Consider the following 21,079-nt stretch of genomic DNA (forward strand, 5'->3'; position numbering starts at 1 on the left):
TTTTTGCAGTTTTTGTTTTTGCAAATCCACCAGAGGCCGCTGTGTACACTTTTTTTCAGATTTCAAATTTCTTTTGTGGGTGCTATTCTCTCCTGCTGTTCTCATGTAAATCCATCAGAGGCCAATGGCGACTGACTGATTTACTGACTGACCAACTGACCTATCCTCCCACCCTTCCTTAAACCCAACCGCAGTGTTTTAAAAAGTAAAAAAAGAAAAGCCCTTGCCTGATTTTTACTATGATTTCAGATTTTACCACATTCTCATCCTGTTATTTACTTGGTTATTTTATTTTTTACCTTTTGTTTTTGTCTTGCTTTCTGGTTCCGTTTTTCACCGTTCTCGATCCTGGTTGTTGCGGTCAACTCCATTTTGTGTCTTAAGTTCGCTGATGTATGTGTTAAGCTACTGAACAAACTGGTAACAGCAAGAAAGCCACCCATACATAGGTAAGTGGAAAAAGAATGGTGTCGTATCGCCCTGTAGAGTTCATTTAAAAAATGTAGTTCTGGCTACATAATTCATGATTTCCAGAAACGTTTAAAGGGCTATGTTTTCAGAATGAGCCCATCTTGTTTTTTGTTTTTTTTTTACCATCAAATTTTCAATGTAGTTTTCATGCTTATCTGCTGCTCCTGACTGTACTGTAGCATTTGGTCTCATTTTATGCTTGAACAACAAAATTAATGCAGAAATCTATTTAACTGATTTTATTTGAATTCAATTACATTATCAATGTTGTAAAAGTAGCCTTCTGAAATTGAAAATAGTCACAAAAACTGTCACTGTAAGTTTATTGGGTGGCTGAAAAACACTTGACATGTAAATAGCTAATTGAATATATACCAAAGCATTCACGTTTTCTTTAAAATAATGAAAAATATGATGCACAGTTATGACTATTACAGGATGTAGGTTAAACAAACAGGTAGAATTGGAATTCTGATCTAAAAAATGTTACAAAGCAATTGAGAAAAACTGTAACCCTTGACGTATGATTTATTCAACACATTTATATATAGATCATATAGCATCTGTTTTATCTAGATGTATTGACGGATGACTCTGGCAAGCAGAAGCTTTGAGTTATCACACACACACATACGCTTGTAAGTCTCAAATACAAAAACTCACCTGCTAATCCTCTGGAATAACTCAGAATCACACGCACAGACACATCGTCTCAAAGCAACACCTGAAATAAGAATCAGAGCCTCATGCTCTCATTGGAAATCCAAGCACCCATGTTGAGTCTCGAGGGAGAGACGCTGCCAGAGATGACATGAAGGCTGTCAGCCTGTCCAACGACAGCTAGACAGAACAGACTGCCTTTGGGTATGACAAATTCAACCCTCAGCTTTTAGACATGTTAAAGGATATAGAGAAAAAAAATCCCATTTATTTAAGGTATGTTATGGAGGACAGAATCAAATTCCAAGTGTTATGACAGAATAACAGACTGAGACAGACAGACAGACAGACAGACAGACAGACAGACAGACAGACAGACAGACAGACAGACAGACAGACAGATAGATAGATAGATAGATAGATAGATAGATAGATAGATAGATAGATAGATAGATAGATAGATAGATAGATAGATATTGATATGGTAACATATGAATAGTTAAAAACTGTAGAATATGTGCACAAAAAACATTCCTCTTAATTTACATTGAAAATGAATCAAACACCTGTGTTTACCAAAATAGGTAGGCAGATTTATTCTGAACATACTGCAAGAGAACAACTCATACTGTGTGCCAGCTAGCCTATAATACTGGCACAGTAAGGAAGCATTTCACAATTTGAAATTGTTCAGCAGGAATATAGCCCCAGTGCAGCTTCTTAGAGCACCTTAATGAGACTAAATACAGGATTAAAGCATGTTTAAAGGGAAAGAGATTTACTTGAACTACAGTAAATCTTTTCTTCCAATAGGGAAATAGGTGCAAGTGATTTCAGTGAAAATGTAAGGCAGATGCTAGTTGTAATAGATTCCAACTAAAACACTTTAATGTCAACATTCCAATGTAAAATAAATAAATAAATAAAAAGGAAAAGAATATATTAACATTTAAAACTTGCAGTTTCTCACTTTAGTATATAAAGATCAATGTTTACTTATTACTGAGAAAAAAAAAAAACTGTTAGTGTTTTTTTCATGACATTACATTACCAAGACAACACAACTTTGTCATGAATCTGTCATAAACAGTGGTATAAAGTAATAAATTACAAATACTCCAATCACTGTAATCAGGTACTCTTTCTCATGAATTGTAATTTACTAAGCAGTTTTAAAAATGTGTACTTTTACTTTCCCTTGAGTACATTTTTACAGTAGTGCAGTATTGATACTTTTACTTTACTACTTTCCTTCAACCTGCAGTCACTACTTTATTTATTTCTATGGGGATTGGCTAAAGTAGAAACATCAGTCCTGTGATTCTTGTCCAATCAAATAACACATTGAAATTAAATTGCATCATACTGAACCACCTCAAGACATGGGCGCTTTATAAATGCAGCCAACCTTTTGGAAGCATTAAAACCCTGCAGGCACTGGACGTCAACATGACGTCATATTGGTGTTGTACCCCAATGTACCCTAACATCATAACATTGGATATTGTTTGGAAATAAAAATCAGGTTGACAATCAGAACCCTATGTCAGGTCAACGTCAAACCTAAAATGAACCTCAAATCAACCAAATATGAACATCTAATCATGTTACACCTTGACATTGTGTAGATGTTACCACTATGACATCAGATCAGATGTGGGATTTTGACTTTTCAGCACAACTTAAAATCAACCAAATATCAATACAATTAGACGTTGTTATTGGACGTCAAAATAACATTATCTTTAGACGCTGGTTAGACATTATTGATAATTTTGGTCACCTGATGTCATGACCTAAAATCTCATGTCCAAAATCTTTACACACAATGACCCAGAGACTGTTTAGATTGCATGTCACTGATGAGAAGGACGTAGACTGTATGATGAAAATCGTCAAACAGTCTTAATCACTAATTGGATCAAATGAATAATGGAAGGAAGGGCCAAATGAAGCAAGGGCCAAACAAGTAATGGTAGGAAGGACCTAACGATGAAAGGAAGGACCAAACTAATAAAGGATGGAGAAAACAAATGAATGAAGGAAGGATGCAAGGAAGGACTGAACAAACTAAGGAAAGAATGATTGAACAAATGAAAGAATGAACAAAGGACCAAATGAAGAAAAGAAGGAACGAACGAAAGAACGAACGAATATCGGAGAAATGCACTACAGAATGTTACGTTTACACATCCCTGCACTAACTGCATGTAAACAGATCAACATTTCACAGTGTAATACTCTCTTCTTACTATTGAGTTCTCTTAAAAAAGGTACTTTTTACTCAGACTTTGAGTAATATTTACAACAGATGCTTTTACTTCATGGGCAAGTAATAGTACTTTTACTTGAGTATGATTTTTCAGTACACTTTCCATCACTGGTCATAAACATAACTCTTATGAGGACAAAATAACTGTCTTAAATATTTTTCTGACAAATATTTACTTTTTCAGCAAAATGCTCTGATAGTGACACTATGATAGTGTCATTAATATTTTATGACATTTTATTTAATTACAAATTGAATTTGTACCACTGTGGTTGAGGTCAAGAAAAATTGTAATGATGTTGTTATAAAATGTATGACCACCTTCAAGTCAAGTGTTACGAACAAAACATATGACTGGGACACAAGATGTTTGTCAGATTCAGTCAGTATGATAGCATGTGGTATGTTAATCTACACTATATGTTTTCAAGGTTTAGAGTGTGAAATCCTTTTTTATTTTTTTTTTATTTTTGAAAAACTGCTCACCTAACAGCATTTGTCTAATCAAACATTTTAGGAAAAATAACACATCATGGATGGTAACATTATTAAAAGTAGATTTTTTTCTATTTATATATATATATATATATATATATATATATATATATATATATATATATATATATATATATATATATATATATATATATATATATATATATATATATATATATATAACAGCCAATCTATATCTCTTTTTTGTTTGTTTTTATGATTTGATTTTTAATTTTTTTTTTTTTTTCAGAATTTTGAGTGTAAAACTCAACAAACAGGCCAATAAGAACACAACACAGACTGTTGGTATTGCTACATTTATTTGCATGTAGCTACTTTAGGTCACATTATACGCCACCTGGACCTGAAAAGCAATCTCATTATCAAACGTTCAGCAGCCACTGATATATTGAGCACAGGTTCATGCCCCAGGCTGCAATACACATACTTTGTATATGAGACTTTTATTTTGAAAATGGTTGACTTAGCAAAAAGCGGTTGTTGCTAGATCAGATATGGTTGGGGCCAGAAGTTAACAGTAATTATTAAAAATATTTATTAAAATTACCCACTAAATTATATATTTTTTAACATCTACCCCTACCCCAACCCTTACCAAACCATCACAGTACTGTAAAAATTAAATTATTGTTTTACATTATTACAAAAACTATTCTATATTGGTGTGCATATCTACAGCTGTATCCTGTCTAGACTTTACTGCAAAAAGCAAGCTGCACCAGATTGTTTTAATGTACTGCTATGCAACAACTGCATGAGCCATCTGTTCACATGCGTGTCAGGAGACAAAATGTGAAATATATAGATTATAAAGTTTTTTCAGTTCCACTCTAAAAAGTTATGTTTAATTGTATCTTTTGTTATTGTGTTGTGAAATTTGCTGCGTATTTTTGTAATGAATCCACAAACAAATAGAGTATGTTTCAATCAGTACCTTAGCTTCAAATGTCATTCATCAGTAGGTCATGTGCACCAATTTTTGCACTGGTAAGGCCACTGAAGGGCTTATTTTACTATACATTGGAACACAATAAATGAGGCTCATTGCTGGCGCGTTACTATTTTGAGAAACGATAATAGACTTCTCAATAGACCAGAACAAAGCCAGTCTAAAGTCTAGCGCAGAGCACGTTAGTTGTGCGCCTCCCTTACACATTGCTTAATACAGACAGGATGTACAGCAAAACGCAAATATCTTTACATATGAAAAAGACTTAAAATATTGAAGATATATACAGGATTTAATAAGGATATATACTGTATAGGATATAAATATAAATGAATAAATAAAATATTACAAAACATATTACAAAACATATTATTTTCTAGCCTACATAAATATAAAAACCATGCTTTCATGCATTCATGCCATGCATTATCTCGGGAGCTAATGAAAAAGAATTAAAGGATTAAAATACTACAAAACTTTCTACATAAATATAATAACCACTACCTTCATGGCTTCTTCATCTCAAGGTGGCTTTTTCAGTGTGTTTTTTAACAATCTTATTATTATTAGTAGTGGGATTTATTGTATTTATATTTGTTTTAATAAAAACAAGCTTCGATTTGTCCACTTGTTGGGTTTTGGACCATATGCAGCATAAGAACAGGAGGTGTGTTTGAATGTAACTTATGACCACACTTTGTTATTATTGTTCATTGATTAATTAGCTGAAAATTAGAGCTGAATTTAGAAATAATTAAAAAAAAATCTTTGTGCAAATCTTTGCCCTTATCCACAAACGTAAAGGAGTAAAGTGTAACAGTAAAGACAAAGTAAATATGGCTCATTCTTTATCCACGAGCTGCAGAAGCCCTGTTTAAGTATTTTCTTGCTAGTGAAGCATTCAGTTTTTCCACTAACAAAGTCTGCCATGTAAATAGCAAATGCACAATGCCGTGGCACAACTGACTCTTAAAGTGAATCAGAGATGAGACTCTTATTGGTTTAATGCACGTTATGCTCAAGATACATCAATAACTCTTTAAGAGAATAAGCACAACCCTGTTGGACCATGCTCTGCGGTGCAGAGCGTATTTTTTCATCCTTAACATAGCAAAAGTGAATTTAAACACACATTTTTTGCTCTATGTTCTTTAGATTTTGCATCTAGATCGTTAAAATAGAGTCCAAAGAGTGAGAGAGCGCACTAAGAGCTGACAGGGCAGAGCTCATTAATATTCATGACCATTCCAAAAATGATCAATATTGACCTTCTGATTCTAGGGGCATTTTATGGAGTAATATCAGTGAACAATTTAACATTTGAATAAATGCAGTATTTGGCAGCTTTAATCCACAGAATGCTTAGACATGGAAAGTAGAACGAACATACACATTGTGAAGGGCAAATAGAACAGAAATATGTCTTAGAAAATGTGAGCACCCAGAGCACCAAAAATTATTAAATGAACATGATTAAAAATATATTTTTCACTTCTTATTCAAAAATGGCAATTTAAAAAAAAATGGAAAAAAAAATGTCTGGTTGACATTACAAAAAAAAAAAACCTGCGGAAAAAAAAACTGCATGGTGTCTCTAATGTTAATCACACATGCACATTTGTAGACATCATATCAAAATTTTTAAAAACATGCCAACAGCAAACAGCCCCCCGCCCCACACACACACACATTACCTCTGCAATATTAAAATGTTGGCGACCAGACAGGATGTAACAGAATCAGTGAACGTTCATTTAACGGATGAACAAACCAGAGCCTGTGTGTGTGAGTCAGAGAACAGATGCACACTGGTTGTGTGGTGTTTAGGGAGAGCAGGCCCACGTGTTTTTTACAAAGGGGCCACGGTATTTATACACATCAGCATGGAGGAGGAGACAGTAAAATAAGCATCCATGACTCATAAAGGGCCTCCCTTCTCCATATCTCTCCCTTTCTGTCATTCTGAGTGTTGTTATAAAAAGATATATGTGCGTTTGATATCAAGGTGTTTGTCAAATGTCGAAACAGTTCTCAGGGAATAAATTTGGCTCATATATGCTCGGTAGGGGCTGGAGGAAAAATATAGAAACAATTTTTCTCATTCCGTTAACCTACTCTGTCTCTTTCTTTCTGTCCCCTTTTCCTCCCCCCTGTCGTGACAGCGCAAGGGGGGCGGCTGACACAAACACAGAATGACAGAACATTCCTGGAGATGAAAGGGCATCGTGAGAACCTCAGGACCCACCACTGAGATGACACACACATGCTCACACGTGACTGTGCGTGCAGACACACTTACCTGTCATCTAAACTACACACGCACTGATACACACTGCCAGGCCACCTGTCCTTGCGACTACACAGCCTCAGGGATGCATTCACCAAGATAAAAAAATAGACAGAGAAACATGGAGAAAGACATACGAGAGGGCCGATTGGACACGAGAGCAGCAGTGTGGTGGAGACCAGCAAGAGAAAAAGAGAATGATGCAACATAACAAAGTGACTGTAGATGGGTGTGAAATAGATTTAAAGGAGAGTTTCATCTAGACCTCATCATTTACTCTCCCTAGTGTCGTATTCAAACCCATACGAGTTTCTTTTTAATGTGAAGCACAAAAGGAGGATTTTAACGAACTGCGCTAGCTGTTTTCTCCACCATGCAGTTACAATGAAAGGGGACTAAGGTTTCAAGAAGCCTAAAAAAGAATTCAGTTACATTAGGAATGTTGTGAAGTGGTCTGACAGAGCTTGAAACAACTTTAATACAAATGATCTAGCAACTTACAATTAATCTAATACATTTTGAGCAGAATGAAATGTGAAGTGGTAATTATATTATATTAGTTAAAGTTGACCAACTGTATTATGCCCCTTTTTACTTCAAGAGTTCACACTTAGCTATTGTTTAACACTATTAGCAGGTTTTGTTGCTTTCAGAAGTGAACCCTGAGCTCAGAGATGATTGAGCCCAGGGCTCCCGCCTGGTTGATTGAGCATGTGAGGGGAGTGCGAGATCTAGAGAGCTTAAACAAAGATGAGGAAGTAATTTTTTGCTAGGTTATAGTGAGTTTGGATTTATCTGATTGACTAATGATTGTAAATGAGAGACCAGCTGCTGGTGTTTACCAATGACTGTAAAAGGTGTTTTCCTCATTATCCAGCTCGACAAGCATGACGTTAAACATTCCAATTGAGCTTTGGTGTGTTGGCAGGCACTAAGCCAGAGAAAGACGTGTCATATTTTCATAATTAGGCAGTGTTTTTAAACCACCCAATGCTTATTTTATGTATTGGACATCTAAATACACACAAGTACCAGTAAAACAATACATTTAGAGTTTGTAAAATACACAAGAAAGTCTATGGAAGTCTAACAATCTATTCAAATGTAATTTGCCCATGTGTATTATTCATATTAGAAACACGTAGTGAAAGTAACAATGAAGTTCAGTTCTTCTTCCAGCTGGCCAGCCACTTGCTTGCATGCATTTTGGGAGCAACTAAAGAATTTACGCACTGAATCCTGTGTGTTTTGCTTTTATGAGTGAAGCAAATGCATGTCCGCAAGTAAACTTGGCAACGTCCATCTCACATTATAGGTCACGAATAAGATAATTATTATGTCTTTCAAACAACAAAAACACTCACATGTTTTTGTGAATTGGAATATCAGGTGATGAGCAAACATGTTGATAACGCGCTCTTGTGGCTACGGTGTGTCATGTGACAAACATGATACTTCAATACGGAAACATTAAGGGTGAACGTTCTAAAATAATGATCACCAAACAAATCTCACTCATGTGGTAGAATCTTTTAAATTCACCAGTAAAAGTTTTGATAACAATAGCGGTGGTGTAGTTACTTTGTAATTTTGTCTCGTTTCCAGTTCAAATATCTAAAAAATCTTAATTCAAGATTAGACAAGAAAAATGGCATGAGAAAATTAAGTAATGCTTAAAACTTCTGTTTTAGATCTTTTTAAGATTATTTTTCTAAACTCGTTTTAAAAACTTGTTTTAAACAATCAATTTAATTTTGAGGTGTTTTTTAGAAAACAAGACATCATTCCTTATGCTATTTCATGTGTCTATAGTATGTATCTTGATTTAAGATTTTTTTTAAATATTTGGATTGAAAACAGGACTTTATAAAAAACATATATTTTATTATTATTATCATAACAGCTCAGGAATGTGTAAGGATAGCATGTGTGCACTCTTTCTAAAGATTTTAGTTCTGTTTTTGAATAAAGGGTTGAAAATGAGGCGTTTTCTTTAAAAAAAAAAAAATCCAATACATTGATTAATAAAAAAAAATAATAAACCCACAGATTACTCATTCATTCATTTTCTTTTTGGCTCTGCCCATTTTTAATCTAGGGTTGCCACAGTGGAATGAACTGCCAACTTATCCAGCACTTTTTTACACAGTGGATGCCCCTCCAGCCGCAACCCATCTCTGGGAAGCAACCATACACACTCATTCACACTCATACACTACGGACAATTTCGCCTACCCAATTCACCTGTACCACATGTCTTTGGACTGTGGGGGGAAACCGGAACACCCGTAGGAAACCCATGCGAATGCAGGGAGGACTGACCCAGCCGAGGCTCGAACTATTTTAGAGTCTCCTTAAAAACATTTGTATTGTGTTCCAAGCTATTTAAAAGTGTTGTTAAAAAATGCAGAATGTTCTATTAATTTGTTTGCGTTGTGAGAAAATGCAGCACATTTTATTCATTTGTTTCATGTAAGGAAATGCAGTGCACTTTTGAAAATGTGTTTGCATAATGAATAATAATGTGTTTAAATAATGATAATTCTATAAAGCATGTATATTTTAGTATTTTATAGAATTGTCAAAATGAATTGTTTTCTAGTTACATTTAGGATGTATTTCTGTTATTTATTTATAATACTAATTTAATAATAATAATAATAATAATAATAATAATAATAATAATGATAATAGTTTAATAATAGGGGGGGGAGGGGTTCGCCCAGGTGCCATTCAAGCTAGCACTGCCACTGCAGCACACACACATATTATGTACATCTCGACATGCGAAAGTGTTCCTTTTGTAAGTAGTCATCAAATGTGTAAACATTTAGCCGTGGTTTGAGCATCTGCTTTTGGATGTTTTTGGGACAAAACTGCATGAATGCTTAAAGAAAGCTTTAAATAAAAGTGAAGCCATCAACAAAAGTCTGACCCCTTCTATGTTTACAAATACAAGCGCAGCCATTTAGAGTTCATTTCTGGTTAATGAAGTTAGAATTTACTGGTATTTTGTAATGGATGTGTGAATCGACCTTTCTGAAAAATTCAGGGACATCTTTGCCTGTGTGAACAGGCCTTTTTTGAATTTAACTGTAAAGTCGTTCCAGAAATGTTCTTCCATTACAGAACAAACACATTTTCAAACAGGTTTTCTTGGTTATTTGTTTAAAATATCTTATTTTTTCTCAACAGAGGAAAAAAAGTTATACAGGCCTATAACAGCTGAAATGATCACAGAAGTTTCATTTTTGGGTGAGCTTTCTGTTTAAAGACAGGTAGAATGTTGTATGTTTTATGTCCTACATCATATGGTGGGAACAGTCGTCACACAGACAGACAGATTTACATTCAAAATAGTTTTTGAAAACTTCCTGTGTGAAACAACCATAACTCTTAACATGTACAATTTAAACTACTGAATAGAAAAATCAGGTCAATCTTTTTCTTTTGTGTATTGCATTACGTTATGAAGTTATACTACGTAATAATCCTGTTTGCTTTGCTTTGGCTTTTAGTACATATAGTATGTACAGGCAGAACTCTCTCTCTCTCTCTTTCTCTCTCTCTCTCTCTCTTTCTCTCTCTCTCTCTCTTTCTCTCTCTCTCTCTGTGTGTATGTATGTTTTCACACTTTTCCTCTGCACTTTTCCTCTGGCCATTCATTTAATCTGCTGGTATGACCAGTTTTTTTTTTTTTTTTTTTTTTTGTTTTTCAAGGTTACTGTTTTTATGCTGCACTTTAAAAAGAGCTTTTCTTTTATTCATCAGCGTTCATACATGAAAGTTTTGCCCCTAATGTGCTCTATTTTATTTTAACATTGTATTAGATCAAACAGTAGTTTGGAAAACTAGTCTATTATTCCCATCTCTACCCCAGTCATGTTTAGGAAAGAAACATATGTGTTTATCTGATACAACTGTGTGTGTGTGTGTGTGTGTGTGTGTGTGTGTGTGTGCGTGTGTGTGTGTGTGTGTGTACAGATGGAAGAGAGATTGCAATATTAAGTTTCATGAAAATGATACATACAAATCACACAGTAGGCTGAGAGACAGTATGTAAATGAAATCCACAGGAAAAGGAAGGGGAAGAATAATGATAGGGAGTCTGTAAGAGGACAGACTCTGCGAGACTGTCTCCAACAATGAAGAAAGGCAAAGAGAACTTAACCTTTTAAGGAAAAAGAAAGAAAACTCGCTCATCTCTTCTTTCTAGATGAAGGAAAGTGGCAGAGCAAGACAGAGTGGGACCTGCAAGCGAGATCTGTTTTTCAGGTTCTTTAATCCAGCTCTTCTCTCACCCCGTGCTGTTCTTCCCCTGTCTTTTTAAAGCCTACGGCCCTCCATCACTTTCCCATTTTGGATATTGTAGCCAAACAAGATGGAGGAGTTCAAAGATTTTTGAGAATGCAAGAGACTTGGGAAAAATGCAGGGGAGCTAAACAGCCCAGGAGAGTTTTATTATTGTTTGACCTCAAGGAACTGAAGAAAGCAGTCAAAAATATATTATAATTAACCAGTACAGGCTAATCCCTTATGTAAATTCACCATGGTTTTAATTCAGTAACCATGGTTACTACAGTCATAGTGTTATCATAGAATTACTACAATATTACTATAGTTAAATACACAACTGTCTAAAAAATGCATGGCTTTTAATAAAACATTACATAATATGGTTTTAAAATGTTACATGACTCCCACAGTCAAATTTACCACAGTTTTGTATAGTAAAACCATTGTTTTGTTTAATTTTGTAAGAAATTGAGCTATTTTACAGTAAATTGATACAGTAAAATGCTGTAAAAAAGGACTGTAAAATCATAAATGTTACATTATATATATATTGGATTTGGCATTTCCCAAATTCATCTTTCCAACAAACATTCACACTTATCTTACCACTTACCTCTGGAGCTGCAGTTAGAAACAGAGTTCCTGGCTGTGTTCTATTCCCAGTTATTCCCCTATGCCCTATTCAATTAGACAGCAATAACATTTAAACTTGGAATTATATATAATATAATAATATAATAATATATATATATAAGCATTAAAGTCATCTTTTTTAGTTGTAATTTGCCTTTGTAATTTGCTTTTGTAATTTGCTTTTAAAGTATTTCTACAGTTCAGTTTTAGCGATCTTCATGTTTACAATTGCGGTCACTTTAAAAACATTGATGTGAACACAGCTGTGACTCATGATGAAAGCTATAAGTGACCTATTATTTAAAAGTGGAAAGAATGTAAATTTAAAAGAACACGTGTTAGCTTTTGTACGTGATTTTATGTTTTAAAATAGAATACGTAATGTTCTAAATAATATTTGTAAAGGAAACACAGGCCCTATAAGTGTCATTTATATATTTCAAGTAATATAGAAAACAAGTGCATGTTTTTTTACCAAAACTAATATTGGATTTTTTTTAAATGCATGTGTGTGTAAAACTATAATTTGCACAAAGAAATTATGGGGTTCTTCTCTAAGTTGTTACCACCCTGTTTAGAGCATCATTATGGACGTTTTACGTTATAATTAAAGTGGTTAGAAGAGCAGAGCAGGAGAAGACAGAGCAAACGTTACAATATATTTCTGTTTCTTCATTTACCATATACCAAAGCTCAAATACTGGGGCATTCAAATTGACCAATCCAGAGCTTCATCAAAATGTATCCACATTGTAGAACTCCTAAAGGCTACAAACATCTTAGCCAGGCCCTGATTTTATCAGCACTTCTACCTTTGGAATCTGTATAGATATAATAACAAATGCATATGATTTCTGATCGACTGCTTTTGACACAGTTACATCCTCCCACCGACCCACATGACAAAGGGCATCTCAGGAACTGTGGCACAAGTTTTACATCTCAGGTAGGTCCTTCAGGGTGTCTAGGAAAAGTGAGGTGTTGCAACATCTTGCTACTAGGGTGCCTCAGGGTTAGGTTCTTGGGACACTTTTTTTCTTCCATCTACATGGCACAACTGGGATCTGTCATTGAGGAAAAAGGACTTTTCATATCACTGCTAGGCTGGAGATCATTTTAGCCTGAGGATCATGCCTCTCTATTAGCATCTGTATAATTACCAGTGAGTATACTAAACAGCCAAAATGTAGGATTTATTATGTTGTTCACACAAAAGATGATAATGTAAGTTCAAATAAAATCATCTTTATTTCTACAGTGTGTTTATGATGTAGATTGTGTCAAAGCAGCTTAACATAGAAGTTCTAGTAAATACAAACTGTTTAAATACAGTTTTCATAGTTGAAGTTCAATTTCGTTCAGTTCAGTGTGATTTAATTTTTACTGCTGAAAGCTCAAACACTGAGGAGCAAATCCATCAATGCGCAGCTTTACTAGTCCCAAACCAAGCAAAGCAGTGGAACAAACTTACCAATCGATGAAAGGGAAGAAAAAAACAAAACAAAAAAACAACAGAGAGAAACCAGGCTCAGTTGGACACAACCATTTCTTCTCTGGTTATACTTCTTGTGCAGAGGCACCGGAAAAAACTGGACGTCCATCATGGAGAACTGCAGAAAAGGATCCATCCTGCCTTGTATCAATGGTTCAGGCTGGTGGTATTGGTGTAATGGTGTGAGGGATATTTTCTTGGCAAACTTTGGGCCCATTCGTACCAATTTAGCATGGTATCAACGCCACAGCCTACCTGAGTATTGTTGCTGACCATGTCCATCACTTTATGACCGCAGTGTACCCATCTTCTGATGGCTTCTTCCAGCAGGAAAACGTGTCATAAAGCGCCAATCATCTCAGACTGATTTCCTGAACCATGGATGTGCAGCCGACAAATCTGCAGCAACTGCATGAAGCTATTATGTCAATATGGATCAGGATTATGGCAAATCTGAAGGCAAAAAGGGGTCCAATCCGGTACCAGTAAGGTGTACCTAATAAAGTAGCCAGTGAGTGTACATGTAGCTAGAAATACTGCTGTTAATGCTGGTAAAGACAGAATGTTAAGACTGTTTCATACACATTGACCTGGATGCTGTCTTTAAGCTGTTAAAACCCTTTCACAAGACTCACATAAGGCATTCATGTTCTGCTTTGACCTCCACATGAAACATTTTGCGTACAGCATTATGGAAGGATGACTTTATGAGGTTGCTAGATAGCAAGTGTTCAGGAAGTGCATTCAGGACTAAAAAATAATCCAATGAAAGACATAACGCCTTTGAGATAAGTCTTTGCGATTGCTTTGATACATGGCAGCCAGAACATTCCTTTTCTCTAAATGTCATGATACGCCTTTGGCGAAGTACGTGACTTGTCTCTGTTCCATGTTGTTTTGATAATCCTATCAACACCACCCACGTCCTATGAACTGTCTGGTAAATAGTGCTATGAACTTTGACCTGCACGCCTGAAGTGACACGATAACATGATGCTTAATTTTTTCAATAGTGTTCAATGGATTGGGGAAAGTGGATAAGTAGGCCTTTCATTTTTCAGAGATTTTTACAGTAATGTACATGCAATTCAAAACAGTCCTGTAGAACCTGAAATATCAAAAAATAGCCAGAAAATTTAAAGTTTTTGGAAATGAGATCTTTATTAAACCATCTAGCAAAAAAAAAAAAAAAAAAAAATATATATACACACACACACACACACACACACACACACACACATATATATATATATATATATATATATATATATATATATATATATATATATATATATATATACACATATATATATATATACATATATATATATATATATATATATATATATATATATTTATATATATATATATATATATATATATATATATATATATATATATATATTGCCATATACATTTGTTCATGATAATTGTTTTATATCACATTTGATACATCAAGCGTCTGTGCAACTATTTGCTTACAACTTTGTCAATTTGAAATACAAAAGACAATTTTGTCCTTACCATTTGACAACAGAAAACAGGCAGTTTTTCTTTTTATCGCTTGTTACCTGATATACCTGTTGTATATCAAATTATAAACAGATTTTTAAACAAAAGATGGATCAGGTTGATGTTATTTAGGTTTTAGAAACTCGTGTATCAAATATGATACGTTCAGCTTTATAGGGTTAATATACTATAAATACTTGCATAATTGTAACTGCATGCACTGCAAGGCTATTTTCAAAGACATTTCTCTTTAATTAGATTAGTTTATTATTGTTCCTTAAAGTGTAAAAAAAAATCAACTGACTGATTTTACTTGTATTTATTTTGTTGTGTATTTAATATTTTGTCCAATGTTTGAAACATTGCTGAATAACAGGAGTGTCCAAATATAACCTTTTCTGCACATACAACACTATGATAAGTACAATAATTAAATAAAACAATAGCAATATTATAATCAAACAATATGCTTAAACATTTCAGTGTTTTTCAGCAATGCTTAAACATTAATATTCCTATTTAGATTAGACTGGAAATATTTATTTTTGTCATTAAATACAGTTAAAGAGTTTAATTTTGGTGTCTTGGCATGAAATGACCATTTCCTTTTTCTGTTTAGACAATAACAGGGATTTACAAAGCACACATTTTTAAATACGTATTTATAATGCAATAGTTCTCAGATGAGCTCACAAAACTGTAGGTGTTTGTGTTAATAAATTAACATAAAGAACAACCATTACTATGTTTGAAAAATTTTACTAGTTTAATAATAGTCATTTGCTTACTCATTGTAAATCCTTTTAATAACTGGTAACTGCTTTTAAATACTTGTAAATAATGCAATATTATTTTAGTAATGAAAAATGAATTTATTTATAAGCTGCTCATTAATGTTTATTAATTTAGAGTTAACGCTTTAATGATAGTAAATGATTAATAGTGTGCAGTGTTACCAAAATATCTATGTATTCTGACAAAACAACATTTTATCACAGGGAACATATATATAAAGCAAACATACCAGAATACAGAGGTCTATTAAGAGGGCTCCTCAAAGCATGAAATTGACTTGTTTTTTTCCTTGTGTGCTGCCTTTGACAAATGATCAGTCACATGACAAATGTTATCCTTCAGGTTACACACGTTTGAATGGTCTGTTAACAACAAAACATCTGCCTTTGAGGTAAATAGAAATGTTAACGGAAAGCAGTTAATGGTTTATGGCTATAATCATTCAACTAAAAAAACAATTTAATGTAATTTCTGAGTGACATTTTAAATGGCGCATCATGACCGCATATTACAGTTAAGTATTTATTTACTGTACCGTTTGTACTCACCAGCAAGTCTCACAGGATACTACTTTATCAGCTGCAGATTGTTCCCATTAAATTAAATATTTTAATTTATCAACAACCTTAATTTTTTTCTTTTTAAATGTAATATTTGTTACATAATCAGTGATGTGTTGTAGCTAAGAACAACAACAACAAAAAAAAAACAGCAGTCCTTTCGCCTATATGTAAGTACAGTGAATACACCAGGTCATTAAATTCACTAACACCATCAGCAGTCTTTAGAATAGCAGTTCATTTCACCCATTGCATTATTGCAACCCAGGCTCATTCTGATTACGTACCCTTATATACATTTCTGGAGAAGCAAAAAACACTGGGATGTGAAAATGAGGCATAGCCCCTTTTGGGCTCTAGTGCGCTTTGCACTCACACTATAAGGACGTACTCACACTAGGTACAGTTGCCTCAAACCGGGCCAAAGCACACTTGTCCCCCCTCCCGTCTCCCCCGACGGCCCGCACTCACACCATATCGGGCCTCGGCATGCTTACGTCATCGCTGCTGCGCTGTTCAGTGAGAAGCGCTCACTCACTCAGCAGCACAGTGGAGATTTCTCTAGTTATATAGTTTCAGTCGTTTGATATGCAGTGACATGCAGTCAAATATTTTGTCTAACAGTCCTTATGGATGCGGTGACAAGCAGTCAGATATTCCTCCGAACACTTTTGCAGCTCATAAACAATCATAATGTTCTCGTGCTGCAGGAATGAGGAGGTCTGCTAAGGGCGCGAGCTGTCGTGTAGTGAGGAGTTTGCGTCTTTAATAAACTACGGCAGTTTGCGTTCATTGAACAGTAAGAAAGATTAATAAATCCATATGAAACAGTCCCTTAAAAGTCACGTCTCGCTTTCAGTTTCGGGCTTTGGCATGTTTTGCACTTACACTACAAACGTACCGCGCCAAAGCCCAAGTGAACCGCGCTCAGGCACACCTCTTCCAACCGGGCCAGGGCCGGCCAAGTGAACCGCGCTTGAGCCCGATTCAGCGCACTCACACTTCTCAAACGATCCGGGAAATGGGCCTGGGCACGGTACGGATGGCATAGTGTGAGTAGGCCCTAAGTGTACTGCTCAAAAGCCCAAGTGAACCGCGCTCTAGCACACCTCTTTCAACCGGGCCAGGGTCGGCCAAGTGAACTGTGCCTGAGCCAGATTCAGAGCACTCACACTTGTCAAGTTATCTAGAAAACGAGCCTGGGCACGGTTCGGATAGCATAGAGTGAGTAGGCCCTTAAACAATTCTGATTAAAGAGCAGCAAGTAAAAATCTCATTTAGATTTTTAATATGATTACATTAAACAACAGAGGTGTCACTTTAAAAATGCACAGATCAATAATGAAATTATTCAATTGCTTTTCCAAGTGTTTATGTTCATTTAAGACTAAATTCATTGTTTAAAAGAAAATCCACCAAGATCGACATGATTACATAATTATGTGTATCTTTCTGTTCAATCATGCACCTGAAACCCAGACTATTCACTTTTGATCCGCTTCTAATCACTTGTACAAAATTCCATTTAGGAAACAGCGTCTATTTATAACTATGAAGCCAGCTGACAGTCACGCACTGCTAACATGAACAGTTTTGAGGACTGCATAGGAGGGGCGAAGATGCCTGTAATGGAGAGGAAGGGGATCCTGCCATTTTTATATTTATTTCAAAGTGCTTTCATGCCTAAATAAGATGAAAGCACAGACCAAAATCACGTTTAAGAGAAAGGGGAATGCCCTGTTGGTTCTTCAGTATGGGCTACATATAATGAAGATTGGCTCTTTAATGTTTATAGCCACCCTTTGATTAAAAATACAGGATAAAACGGGAGGGTTGACAGGTGTGGTCCCAGGAGCTACTTTTTTTTTAGTTTTTGTTTTCATGAATCCCTGAGAGGCTGCTGTGTACACTTTTTCAGATCTTGTCAGTGCCATTCATGCTTGCTCTTTTCACGTAAATCAACCAGAGGCCGCTGTCGACTGAACAGCTGACCCACCAACTGATACCCTCTCCCACCCCCTTCCCTAAACCCATCTAACACTGTTTTGTAAAGCAATCCAGAAAAAGAAAAAACCCAAATTTTTACCACTTTTTCAGATTTTACCATATTCTCACCTCGTTATTTACTTGTTTTATTTTTTTATTTTAATTTTTTTTTGCTTCTGTTTTGGTCTGACCTGCTTTCTGAGAATCGTTCTTCAACGAACTCAAACCCCATCACTGCGGTAAACTCTGCATCACAAATTCGCCGGCATACGTGTCAAGCTATGGAACAAATCTGGTAACAACGGGAATGCGGTCCACATGAAGCGGTCAGCTGGTAGCACGAAAAAGAATGATGTCATACTGCCCCGTAGTGTTCGTTTTAAACACAAAAATGCTCTGGCTACATAACTCGCTATGTCCAGAAACGTATATAGGGCTACGTTTTTAAAATAAGCCTGTGTTGCATTATTGAGTAAGAGCCTTGTGTTTTATTCGATTGTAATTCTTTATTTAATTTATTGCACAATTTCTTTATTTTTTAACATATCTCCAACATAAACAACACATTTTAAAACAGAAAAAAGCAGGAAACAAACAATGTAAATAGAGCATGATTCAAATTAAACATCATCCAAATACAGAAATCAGAAAAAAACATTCACTTTTAAACATTAAATTATGAAAACATTCATAGATTTACTTCTTCAGCTTCAATAAAGAAATCCTTAATGAAAACTCAAGGACTGAATTTCCTCAGTTCCCCACTTACACGGAGAACTGACAAATTGAAAAGTAGTTCTCACAAAAGCATAGAAGAAGCTTGATAGGCAATAGATGATATTAGATAATTAAGTTACCTTTATCTGTGTACAATAAGCTGGTCTTGTTAGTTCAATAGGAATGGTCCATATTAAATCCAAAAGCTTTTGGTTGCAAAAAGAACCTCAAAGATTCTTACGGGTTCACTTTTAAACATCAAAACAACTATAACTGAGTATTCAAACAGAATTGAGTAGCTTCAAGTTCTAGTTCATATCTCTTTCTGTATCTTAGGTAAAGGGAGTGGTCTGGCTTTCGTATCATATGACAAACTATCAGAAAAACTGAAACATGCAAAAATATTAGTATATAAACATATAAACTCTGGATTCTCAATTCTAAATAATTCCAGCTTCCACCTGGAAAGTCACAGTGGAGTTCCTATTTATACCTATAATCAAAGCTTATTTCAAGGTCAAGTATGAACTATCCTGTGCAGCATATCATTAATAACACAGACTGAAGACTCTTCCATTATTAACAGCCCCCCAGTGATTATGCACAATTAAGGTCTCTGTTTCTGCAGTATTAAAACAGGGAATGCTTTAAACAGAATTCTGCTGAAAGACAAAAGCACATTGTTTGAGCTTTTAAATGGGATCTATGTAAACATATTACACAACTACATTTGCAAACATTTCGAAGGAGTATTTGTAAATGAAGCTTTTCTTCACTGCACCACAGATACATTTAGCATTTGTTTATTTCATCATTGCCTGTGTAATGACTCGCTGTTCATTTACAGTGGCTGTGCAAATCTGAGCTCTCCTGTGGTGCAAAGGTGATAGAGTGATTAAAAAGGAAAACAGAATGAGAGTGAGAAGACATTGCATTTGTTGTGCTGTAACTTTCAAAAATTAATAATCATTACAAAGGTTTATCCTATTAGCTATACTCTTTATAACAAACAAATCCAAAATAATAGCTGGATTTGAATTGTATTGCTTATCGCTCAATATAACTGGTTTTAATCATGCTATCATGAACGATGTTAGCACGACAACACTATGCTTAATGTGCAAGTACTCAAATATCTGCTGGTATTAATATTTTAAACACTTCCAAATAGATTTTACGCTCCACTAATACGACGTTAATATGAAACTGCTGTTCCTCTTCAAACTCTCTCTCACACAAATACAGTTGCACAAACATCCATGTAAATTCAGATACTGTTGTTTGAATTTATAACTAACCTTTTTAATTAACTTAAAAAAAAAAAAGAAAAAAAGAAAAATAAAGAAAAATCTTTTCTGTTGTTAAACCGAATACCAAAGCCTTCTCTAGTTCTTGGTTGCATATACCGAAAAATATGCTTCTGTTTTAAAATAGCAGCAGTTATTTTTTAGTAAGTTTTTGAATTTGACCCTTGGAATTCTTGACCCTAGAACCCTTAGAAGAGTAGAAATCTTAAAATCATTCGCAATTACAACACCATCTGTCCACTGAATTACAGAAATACTCTAAAACTGGCCTTCTGAAGAGCAGCCTTTAAGCTGGGATTTAAAAAAACAAACTTTATTCAGTTATTTCTAAGATAAGATCTTCCCCTTCCAGGCTGCTGTCAGCATTGACATGCACCTTGGAAATGATGCCAGAGATTGGCGAGTTGACGACTGTCTCCATCTTCATGGCACTGAGGACGCAGAGAGGCTGACCTTTCTCCACCTTCTGGCCTGCCTTCACCTTTACTTCCACCACTTTACCAGGCATAGGCGCTCCAACCTGTCCCCGGACGTCTTTCAAGGCTTTAGGGTGAAAGTGCATCTCCTGGCGGAGCAAAAAACAGAATTAGATCCCAACAGGGGAGACCAGATGCAACTGAATCCTT

General features: G+C 35.0%; 1 protein-coding gene across 2 annotated transcripts in view; it reads right to left on the reverse strand.

The window, feature by feature from the left end:
* Positions 1-18,924: 18,924 nt before the first annotated feature.
* Positions 18,925-21,079, reverse strand: part of pcxb (pyruvate carboxylase b) — a 374,478-nt gene continuing 372,323 nt past the window's right edge. The window contains exon 21 of one of the 2 annotated variants that reach the window (NM_131550.2): positions 18,925-21,018. In NM_131550.2, coding sequence (NP_571625.2) covers positions 20,767-21,018 — 252 coding nt within the window. In that variant the 3' untranslated portion in view covers positions 18,925-20,766. The remainder of the gene's footprint in view (positions 21,019-21,079) is intronic. The other variant, XM_073907043.1, reaches the window with a different exon arrangement.

The sequence above is a fragment of the Danio rerio genome, chromosome 7, assembly GCF_049306965.1.
Source record: "Danio rerio strain Tuebingen ecotype United States chromosome 7, GRCz12tu, whole genome shotgun sequence".
In the NCBI taxonomy this organism is placed as follows: Eukaryota; Metazoa; Chordata; class Actinopteri; order Cypriniformes; family Danionidae; genus Danio; species Danio rerio.